General features: G+C 37.1%; 1 protein-coding gene across 1 annotated transcript in view; it reads right to left on the bottom strand.

The window, feature by feature from the left end:
• Positions 1–7986: 7986 nt before the first annotated feature.
• Positions 7987–11871, bottom strand: part of barx2 (BARX homeobox 2) — a 30147-nt gene continuing 26262 nt past the window's right edge. Inside the window, exon 4 of the mRNA XM_002934879.5 lies at positions 7987–11817. Within this exon, the coding sequence (XP_002934925.2) occupies positions 11530–11817 (288 nt within the window). The 3' untranslated portion in view covers positions 7987–11529. The remainder of the gene's footprint in view (positions 11818–11871) is intronic.

Raw genomic sequence — 11871 nt, 5'->3', positions numbered from 1 at the left:
TTCTTAGCCCCATAGAGCTTTCAATCTAAGTAACTGTTTCTGATGGCATTTGGTATGGACTGTAGACTGTAAGCTCCACTGATGTAAATGATAAGCAGTCAGTCTTTAAGTGCAGCTTAGTAAGTTATAATTAAAATAATTATAATAATACATTTTGAATAACAATGGATTTTATTTCCTACTAGTTGGGTTTCCCATAATAGAAGGAAAAGTATACATTGCAGTAAACACAGCTAAATACAATATATGCGGCCCAAAATTTGATACACCATAATTTCATCATATTGTGACTCATAATCATTAAGTGAATCATACTGATACTAAGAAATTGTTTTAAGCTGTGTCTAATAACCACAAACTTATATATTTGATCATAATACCTACCTAAACTTGTGAAATGTTACTGTCACTGTAGTTCTGTGGTTTACTTGATAACTTTTATATGGCTTTAAAAGAAGCTAATCTTTTAATTGAAGTTAAAAACTTTATGTGATACAAAATATATTTGTATTTATCCTCCTTCAGATTAGCTGTTCCAGTCATAACTGTCCAACACTTTTTACCAGAATAACAATATAACTATTACCACATTTGATGATTCACTCTTTCATATTTACTCTCTTTATGTAAACAGATATCATAAACAAGTGTATTGCTTACCTTTTTTAAACATTAGTTCCAATGTGCATAGTAAGACACATGAATGATGAATTTTACACAACTTGAGGTAAAGTCTAATGTATTTGTCCATACTGACAGGATAAGTGGTACGAGAGTAATAAGCACTCAGTGATGTAGTGGTAATCTTAGTGCTGTTTATTGTTCTGGTACCATTAATTCTGTTGTAATTATAAGGTAAGTAATTCATTTTTTTACCAATCATCTTTATTAGGCTTGCTTTCATTTACTGCAGTTCTCACTAAAAACATGTGTGTGCTATGGGACTTTTTATTTAAAGAGAAAACTCTTAGTTTTATATTGGCAAAAACAGCACTGTGCAATTTTCTAATTTTTATCTTACCCATTTTTAATAAATCTCACAATCTTGCTATAAGTGGGGTTTTAAAAATGTACAGAGTATGTCTTTTTTCCCAACACTATTTTCATGCATAGTAATAATTGAAACCTGTTATTGTAATATTACACTGATGGTCCTTAAGGACACAAAAGCCCATCCTGTTCAGGGGTGTGGATGAATGAGTAATATGGGAGTAATATCGCAACTGAGTGCATAGTCCTGAGCTTTCTTTATTTATTTTTCACAGTGCCTTGCTTTCTGGGCTGCGTCACTAACCACCACTTACATAACAGTACAGTCAATCCCTCCACCCCCTGCCTTGGTAGCCAGAGCCTTCAAGACCACCCTTGGCCATTGAACAAAGGTCCCTGGCTTAAAAGTAGGAAACAGGAGACAATGTTGATAGTTGATAGTACTTCTAGTTTTGTGCAGCCATGGAGCCATGGGTTGAATGTGGCACTCAAAGACATTTTTAATGCTCCCAGACCGGAGAAGTACAGCAATGGCTTCTTTGTATTATATTATAATTCCCTTGTAATACAGGCCATAAATGTCTGGTATGTTAATAAACCCACCAAAGTAAAAAAAATAGTTTGGAGTTGGGGAAAGGGAAGCTAAAAGACCACTTAAAGGACATGTAAAACCTACATTTGCCTACAATGTATATCAGTTGGGCATGTCTCCCCCACCCAAATGGCATTATTTGTACTGCATATATATCCCTCCACTTGCTAGCAACATTACATTTTCTAAGCCAGATTACTAAACATGCCCCCCAGTCTAGCAGCCAGTGAAGAGATTGCATTGCTGGTTCCCATAGAACAGGGATCCCCAACCTTTCTTACTCGTGAGCCACAGTCAAATGTAAAAGGACTTGGGGAGCAACACAAGCATCATAAAAGTTCATGGAGGTGCCAAATAAGGGCTGTGATTGGCTATTAGGTAGCCTCTATGCACACTATCAGCTTACAGGGAGCTTTATTTGGTAGTAACTCTTGTATTTATTCAACCAAAACTTGCCCCCAAGTAAGGAATTCAAAAATAACTACCTGGTTTGGGGGCACTGAGAGCAACATCCAAGGGGTTGGTGAGCAACATGTTGCCCCCGAGCCACTGGTTGGGGATCCCTGCCATAGAAACTCAGCTCTAGCTGTCTGCTTCAATTTTTTTTTCCTAACTTTCTCTCCTGAGCTCAGCTCAAACAAAGCAGAACTTTTATCAAAGACAGTTCTGCCTGTGTGAGCCTGTAATCTTGATGAAATGTATGCTGAATAAGAGTCTTTGTGTGTGTATGCTGTTTGCAGATTTAAATGTATCTGATTATGTATCAGGAAAATGTGATGGTGCTGGCAAGCGAAGGGGATATATGCAGTACAAATGATGCCATTTGGGAGGGGGAGACATGCCCAACTGATATACATTGTAGGCAAATGTAGGCTTTACATGTCCTTTAAGCTGAGTATAAGTTGAAATGCATTGTGTATGGAAACCTAGGGACCCCAGAATTTTGTATATTACAACCTATCACACCAAACATAACAAAGGAATATACTGTATAGAACACAATCTTTACCTACCTGAGCGGGGAATGAAACATAAAAGCCATATGAACCAGCAAAGATAAGAATATTTATAAAGAGGAGGTGTAATTGTTATGGAAAGTGAATGACCATGTGGTGCTTGTATAGGTGGAACTCTCTTCTAACGTTCCTTGCTATGGCTTGATCGCTTGAACATCTTAATTTACAATGGTGAGACAACCAGTTCTTATGTACTGACAAAACAGGCATCTAAGAAGGTGCACCAGCTCCTCAGATCAGTGTACGTGCAAAAAAATGATGTTATATTATTACTCACTACTTCCTCATATTGCAAAAAGCTGAGAGTATGTGTAGCATAAGCTCTACCAATGTAGGCTGACCCAGGCTGGGAACACTTTGCAAAATAAGATCCACTTGCTTTCTACAAACCTATGTACTTTTATATGTAGACAATTGGCTTTGTTCCGTAAGGAAAATAATGGTAACAACAATAATCTTAAATCCTGTGCATTTATGTGACATTCAAGGTTAATAAACAGGTCTACCTTTTCTGTACCTCTGTACTGATTAATAGTGGAATATGATTTGAGATCAGGCACAAATAGCAGCAAACACAGAACTTTAAATGCTCTTAAAATGTACACCATTGTGTGTCATCCATTTTAGTTTAGGATCAAGATATAGCCTGTTGAGAAATACATTGTTCAGAAATGTAGTTGCTGACTATGAGAGATGTATTTTGGGAGGCACCCACTGCTTTTCATGGTGTCCTGGCAAGAGCTTTCTTATTTTTATAGAGTTCCCAGTTCTGACAGTGCTGTAGTACTGCAGTAATTTATTGATCATAATTCAGACAGGCAGGATACATTCTGATGCCTTTAATTCACCAAAAATAACAATGTTATCCCTCTGATCTTCAGCACTCCTGTGGCAGTTCTTTTAAAAAGATGAGCGTATACTATGTCCTCCTTCTGTCACTCCCCATGAAGGAACACAATAGTTTCTCTGTTGTCGGAGAAGCCTCAATGCACAAGTTTTAACACACCAACAAGGTGAGGCTTGGTATTGCATCTATAATAGCTAGTTCCTTCTTCCATTCAAGCAGGCCCCACCCGAGTAATACATAGATATCAACTGACTGTTTATTTAACCCATTCACCAGTGAATAACATGTCAGCCTGTTCAGGAAGTGCTGACTCTTTTGTGAGAATGTATTTGTTTAAAAATTATGTGAGATTAAATGTGACACATTAAAATTCTTATTGCAGGGAAACTAACAACTGCCTCCAAAACTGAGACGACAGGTACATTATCTGAACTATAGTAATGTACTATACATTTCCCTTATAATGGGAGAACAAGAGAGTAATGTAGATAGGTAGTGTTGGCTGCTATAAGATGGAAATGTGGCAAAAAACTTTGATTTCTGAAAAGATTAATGTCATAGTTATTATAAGTTATATAATAATATGTATCCAAGTTATATAATAATAAGTATCCAAATACAGTGCTCTGAATATTGTACATTGGTAATAGCAAGTTACCAGTTTGTTTGTTTTTTAAATTAACACTGAAAAACACAGGAAAAACTGATCACTTAGCAAGACTTCGATTGATTTCTTCCCAGAATGCCACATGCAGTGCAAAAAAACGCTGAAATCGACCAATTTTTTTGCACTTTGCCAACTGGGTGGGACATTGTGCGAATAGCCACAGACCTCTGCAATCCATTTCAGAGTGCAGAGACCCAGGGCTGGCCTTAAACTAATTGGACCTATTTGGTCAATTAGGGCCCCACACCCATGGGGCCCACTGCACCAGGGGGAATAAGTAGACAAAGCTGTCTAGCCCGCCCCCAACAACAATTGCCTGACAATTTTGCTATGTGTTCTGGGACATTAAACACAAAGTGGGCACTGCATTCATACTGCTACCCCAGGGTACACACTGTGTTTCACTGTGCATAGTGAGCTTGAGGGGCCAATAATTAATGTCTCACACTCTATATAGAATGCTTGGTATGTCAGTGCCCAGTGCTTTGGGGCCACATTGTGCCATAAAATGTTAGGGGCCAATGGAACAAAAGAAAGAGAGATGAAAAGGCAGGGTTACAACATCAGTCACAGAGTCAGAGGCAGGTATTTGCCCACCCAGCCCTGGAACCCTGTGCCAGCTGGCAACACCTTGTGCAGGGGGAAAGCCTACACAAGAAAACCTTTGGGCTGTACCAACATGCTTACTTGCATTTCCAATGAAAACTTTTTAATGTTACTGTTTATTAATACCAAACCAGGTTATAAGTAATATCTGACAAAAGTTTGATATCATAGATATCTTTGTTTGATATCAGAGAATAAATTAGTGGAGAATATTTACCAGGCTATATCTATAATGGGCTCTCCCTAAACCCCCTTATGAAAACTGCCAAATGGTCTGTTCCCTCCCTTGTGCATTAGGATCTATGGGAGAGTTAAGAGCTCAGTCACTGTTCTGTTTATGAAAACATATAACATTCTTTTTTAAGAGTTAATTTCTCCCGTGCAATATGTTGTATGCAGTGATGAGCGAAACTGTTTGCCAGGAGGATTTTTTTGTGAACTGGGTGAAAAAAAAATTCAGAGGTGGAAAATTTGGTGCAAAAGAATATATTGTCGAGTGCTTCAAAAATTACAGTCTGAGCAGTTCTATGTTACCTGATTATGAGTTTCCCATCACAGTTCAAGGGGATTGTTTGTCCTTTACTGATGTTTTTATGCATTTTATTACACTGTATACTATTAAGGTTATAAAAATGTTTCTGGGGATATCTAGATATCTAACTGCCTGTTGTAATGTAGGTTGGCTGCCGGCCTTGCAGCGAACGTAACTGTGGCAGTGTGCTTCCCTGCTGTTTTACAGGTATGCGATTCTATTATTGTATATTTGGTTTTATGGAAATCTTATTTCCACTATACGATCACTGTTCCTGTTATGTTAGCGAGTGCAGTTAGATCTATGGGCTGGTGCCCTCACTGTGTGCTAGTGATGAGCAAATTTGTTGTGTTTTTCTTTGATGAAAAATTAGTGAAACTGACAAAAAATTAGAAAAATGCAGCTACTGTGCAACTTTTTTTTGACGCAACCACTTCTTCTTTGACTTTTTTGACGTAACTGTGACTTTTTTTCTCTGCAAATTCTTGTTACAGTGAATTTTTGCGGCAATTTTGCAAAAAATTCAGCAATAGTGAAATTTGGAAGTTTGCAGCAAATTCATGCCTGCCGAAAAAAATTCACTTATCACTACTATGTACATGGTAGTGGCAGAGTGTTTCCCTGCTGTTTTACAGGTCTCCAGCCAAGTGCAATCTGCCTTAATAAAGAGTTGAAAAACCCAGAGCATCTCCACATATGCCTCAAGTTCTTTTGTCAGCAGCTGTGTGTCTATAAGCTAAGAGAATGTTCTGTGCGACAAAGCAGGTTACACAGGGAGCTCCAGATTTTTGATCCAGCACTCCCTGCAAAGAACATCACAGCCAAGGGCTCAAGTGCTCTTAGAATGAGCCCATTTAATTTTAAAATGAGCCCTGGTGTATGTGGCAAATGCCTTCCTTTGGGTCTCTTCTGTCATGTTGGATCATCTTTTAAAGCAATTCAAAAACTGTTAATGGATAGAGACATTTTTGGCAAGCTAGATGGACAGGTAGTTATTATCTCACTGTGCATTGTAGGCTTGGTCCTGTAAATATTAATATTGCATAAATTCTATAGCTTTGTGTACACTGATATTTTGGGCACAACTGCAGTCAGATGCAGAGAGACTCACAAGTTGTTTCAGAGTCACACCCAAAATGTTTATGTGAATCTTTGGTTGCTAGGCAACACCCCATAATAATTTCAGATGAGAATGTATAACTCTAGTAGGAAGGCTTTAGGAGATGATCAGAATTATGCAACAAGCCACAGACAACAAAACTCTACTATGAGGTAGTAGGTGAAATATGGGTATCATTATCTTCATCCCACTCAATCTGTATGTCCTTCCAAAGGCATCCTGTTTGTCTGGTAATTCAGTCTATACGGCATAGGGCATCACTATTGTTTTAGTCATGGCAATGAAACAGAACAGAAATATCTTCTGAAGTCTGCTCATCATGGCAATATCTTACAGTAGCCTTGAATTACTATTCTTTTCTACTAAGCACAATTCCCTTTCCTTTCTATCATGGGCATATAGGTGCACTGGTCCCACTTGTTTTTAAGGCATGGAATAGGTATGCCAAAGTGGTAGGATTCTTTCACACACTTGGGGATTTATGCTGTGATGCAATTCTAAAGACTTTTTTTGGACTATGGACTGATACATAAGGAGCTTCCACAAGGCTTCAGGGAAGCTAAGTTTACACAAAGTGCTTCTCTTTTTTTTTTAATTCTACTCACTCAAATTTGCATACATGAGCACTGGTTTTCACACCTGGGGGTATATAAGCATCAATCCATTAACTCATTAATGCCTTATTGCATATTGCAGCCCTTCACGTAAGTTGTCAAGAGCACCATCCAGCGTTCCATACCCCTTCACAGCTGAATCCAAAATGGATGCTCCCATGGTTCTGATGTCATTACATCATCGCAGTGTAAGTGCATCAGATTGCTGCAAGTTTCCAATAATAGTCAATGAGGACCACAGTGAGAACCTGGGTTAAACTACCAATCCTTTAATCATGGCTCCCCTTTGATAAAAATTCATAAGAATCCACCACTCCCCCTCTCATAAAAATTGTGATCTGAGCTACCAAGGCTAGAGCTACAGCACGGAAGCTACTGAGACCAAGCTAAAATGGCAGCTGCTATCTTAAACAAACTGAGAGAGCTTCTAGGGCTGTTTACTCGGGTATGGAAAGCAGATTAAATATAGCATTCTTGCTCTATTCTTGCACTATTGTGGCTAATCTTTTGGCAGTAAAATGCCAAATGCCTTCCCTTCTCATTTAACATATGTAAAGATGAGATCAAATTGATGGTTAATTAGGATCCTAACTAGCCGGCTTGTTAGCAATAACATGCCTGTGTGTCATAAATATTATACTTTGTATAGTTGTTTTAGTGGTTTTTGTTTTTATATTATTGACCTAAAGCCATCATTTTCAAAGGAAGGAAAGAATATTCTTTCACAAAAAATGATTTGGTAAAACACCAAAATTCAAACTGCAAATCTAAACTGTAATTTGTATATTTGAATTTGTTTAGCAAATTTAGAGCATGTTTAGCATTTGGGGTGTGGCCTGCAAACATGGGGTCAAAAATAACACTTATTATAGTAGTTACATCACCCTCTAGCATTCTGTCTATCGCGATTCTTTAAGTCTTTTCCAGCATAAGTATTCTTCTGGACTAAACGTAATTATGGATCTTTAATGGCAACCAAGCAAAAGTAAGACAATCAATTTCTTAATTCAAAAATAAAATACTTTATTATAACTCATTCCCAAACAGCATTATATATTTGCAGTAAGAAAAGGTTTACACAGTCCAGTTGATTTAGGTGTGTGTTGTTTTCCTGCTTTAAAAAAAAACATAAACCAGCATCCATATTTGCAGGTTAGTGGGTTTCCCTGAGTGTTTAAACAGAGCGTGTCTTTACCACAGTGGTGCTCATAGGAGCAATATTTTTGTTATTTCTGTGCTTTTTGCATTGTGTGGAATCAGGGCAGCCATCAGATACTTTGGGGCCACGTGCAAGTTATTTTTATGGGGACCCCATGAACACAAGCGAGCAGTACTAAAATTTTGACCAAAGTCCCTTGTATGTGCAATATAAACATTTGATGGTACTCTTTAATAAGCAGTTGATATAAAGAGTTCCAATAATTAATCTGCCAATTAACTGTAAGTTTTTTAAGGGTCCAGTGGAGTTTGCCCTAACTTTAAAACTTACACTCCTTCCTGCCCCTGTTATGTGCTGTCATTGCTGGATATTGAAGTTATGTAAGCTTTTGCATAAGTTAAATAAACTACATGAGTTTGGGGGCTCAATGATCTTGCTGTGGGGTCCAGTAACTAGTCAGTAGTAGTTCATAAAAATGTGCTAATAAATCATTCTTTTAAATGGGTATTATTTTAGTTTTTATGTAAGTTTCTTTGAAAATAATGTAAAGTTTTTGCATAAGTTATAAACGTAAATTGTGTAAGCATAGGGTCCCAATAATGTGGCTGTGGGGCCCAACAACCTGTCATTCCTCTGCTGGATAAATAACCTGTCATTCCTCATGTAGGAGGCACTCCCACTATAAACAGCTTACATTTCTCTATAATAAGCATAGTTCATATAAATAGTTAAAATGAATAATGAATGTTCTAATAAGTCAGTCAGTTAATTGGGGGGCAGTTGAATTTACCTTAAGTTTATAATTTGGTGGTCAGTGAAGTTTGCCCCTATCAAGCTTCTCTGCATTGTCTTTTTCTTGATACACCAGTTATGTACCTTTCTTGGCAGTTTGGTGGAAGTCACATAACTTGCGTACATTTTGCCATAAATTTAACACTTAACACCCAGCAGCACAACTGTCGTGATGCTGCCGGGTCCCCTTCTGAAGGAGATTTCACCGGGCCCAGCACAACAGCACCCTCTCTCCCCCGCAATGGCGGCCCTGTGTGCGATAATGGCAGCCAACTAGCTGCAAAGAAGCTCTGAGATGGGTCATCTTCTAAATTCAGCACTCCAGTGTATTCTTCAGTATAAAGGTTTCACCCCTTCACCAAAAAAAAAAAGTATAGATTTGTGCAATAAATAGTGTATAACTATTTTTGTTAGAACTCCCACATACATTGCTCCAGAACCAAATACAAATAAAAAAACATAACATTAATCATGTTATACAATAAGTCTTTTGCAGGGGTTGGGGTGTGTATGCGGTAACCATTTGAATTAGAAACTGCCTAAATATATTCAGTCATATTACCAAGTAGTAAAACCAAGGCTGTGCTTATGACATTTCTTATACAACTATACCTACAGTATATTACCAGAAAACATATTTAAATCCAATTTACTGGAAATGTGAAAAGTAGTGTCAAAAATATCAGCTATACATTTAATATTTCATATTAAATATTTCCCTTCACACTCTATTTCCAGTATTATAGAAAGCCCCTTACCCAATCTTTGTTTGGAGTGGATTTTAAAAGAAGAGGAAGGGGTTGGGACTTACTCATATAAGTCTAAAGCTGCCAACATTTTGTGGTCTAGTAGGTACTTCTAAATACCACAAATATGCAATAACAAAAATTATTTAAAAGTGATACTTCATTAAATGTGTACCTCACAAGTAAACATGATGTGTATCGTTTAGCATGTAAGAGAATTTAGAAACTCTGGGTAGTCTATGGGCAGTTAGAATAGAAAATTTACACTTAGGATTTCCAAAATCTTTTTGCCTAAACACATGCTTGAAGTAATTATTATCTTAAATATTTTATGAATCCAATTTTCTAACAAAAAATTCTATGTTGCCCCAGTATGAAAGACCTGAGCATAAAGATACAGTGCTTACTTTTTATCAAAAGAGGGAGGCATATGACATTTTTACTCAGACTAATAACAGAGAACAAAGGTTATTGGCTTCTTCCCCACTCTGGATACACACTTCTTACAAGTTTAGATAAATAATTTCAAAAACAACAAAAAACAATTGGCATAGTTAATGTTATGTTTTCCTATAAAACAGTAGAACAGTAGTTGCAAGAATATGGTGCCACCGATCACCCCTCCCCCCAGGACATTCCTAAGCAGTGGCTGGTGGAAGGTGGCACCCTTCAATTACAATGATACTTAAGGAGGATATTTATTTGTCCTGGAAGCTCAGCCTAAAGGTCAGTTAGGATTCTATTTGTAGTGAACACTGATTTGCTTTCTTGCATACAGACAGGTCTTGGGTGTAGTATAGAATATCAATATGACTTCAATGTTTTTTTATATCTGTAACCTTCTTGGACTGCAAAGAAAAAAATAGGAAGCAAAATGTCTAGTGGACACTGCCTTATATTGTGCTTCTTCTATAAAACTGAAAGGTAAAGATAATATTAATTGCAAAGTTTCTTCTTGGTTTAATAACCCATAGAATGCCATTCTATGCCTTCATTGTATGCCATTTACTAATCTGCACAAAGTAAATATTTCATTGGTTGTGTATGATTGCTATACCTGGGGCAAGTTTCCAGCTGTTATTAGGCAGCTCTACATCTTGATTATGTCGCCAAATCCTTTTTTCCATCAAGCCAGATGTAAAATATGAAATGCCTAAGTCACTGCTGTCCCAAAATGCTAATGATTATGAAAAATATTATATAACACTTTCATTATTTTTTGTGTTCTTACTACTACATTCCCTCTCCATGAATGTGCAATAATATGTCTCAAATTTTGTTTAAAGCCAGTTTTAAGCACAAATTCAAAATGAATTTATCCTATTACAAATTATTAAAGAATATTACAAATATTTTCTTCTGCAAATGTTGCAGTTCTTGTACAAAATATTGCCCTTCTCAGTTTCAGACCAACTGAGGGTGACATGATTTAGACACATTTGGTGCTTTTATTCTTGAAAAGTTTTCTCTTAAAAAAAAGTAAAATCTGTTTTTCAAGCTGCATTCATAGCATTTAAAATCTAAGGCACTTCATTTGACAGATTTTTCTTACATTGGGTGAACACAGTCCTCTCTCTCCTCTTGAATCTTTCATCTATCAGTTCCCAGCACAAGAATAAAACAAACCATATACACAATTCAAATGTTCTAAAGACACAGCAACATTTGTATGTACATTCCATCTACCTCCATCGCTTGCATTATATGGCAGCTTTAACCTATTCCCTGCAAAGTGAAGGAAGTGGTATAAATCCTGCAATGTTTAGGTCCATCACTTCTTCAAAAATGAGGCACACATGCTCTCTTTGTAGAATTTTAACAGTCCAAGTTTAGGCTCCTGTTTAAGCCTTATGAAACACTATCACTTAGTGAGACATCTAACTGTAACTGCAATCCTGGGCAAGAGGCCTGTGAATTCTTTAATTCAACTTCCACATTTGCTTCAAGATTGTGAACAATTTCATCTTTCTCTGTGACTTTTCCTTGTCCTTCCTCTTCTTCATTTACTTCAGTCTCTGTTTCCTGTGCCAGCTTGTTCAGCTTTTCTTCTGCCTCTATTTCTTCAGAAGTTGGGATGGAATTTTTCTTGGGTCTTCCTTTTGGCTTTGTAGGTGCCTCCTGTCCACCCTTAAGAACCTGGGATAGAAAATGACTATAGTAAAATACTTATGAAAGAGATGTACCTATTTG

Source organism: Xenopus tropicalis, chromosome 7 (genome assembly GCF_000004195.4).
Source record: "Xenopus tropicalis strain Nigerian chromosome 7, UCB_Xtro_10.0, whole genome shotgun sequence".
Lineage (NCBI taxonomy): Eukaryota > Metazoa > Chordata > Amphibia > Anura > Pipidae > Xenopus > Xenopus tropicalis.
This window is presented reverse-complemented; position numbering and strand designations above follow the sequence as displayed.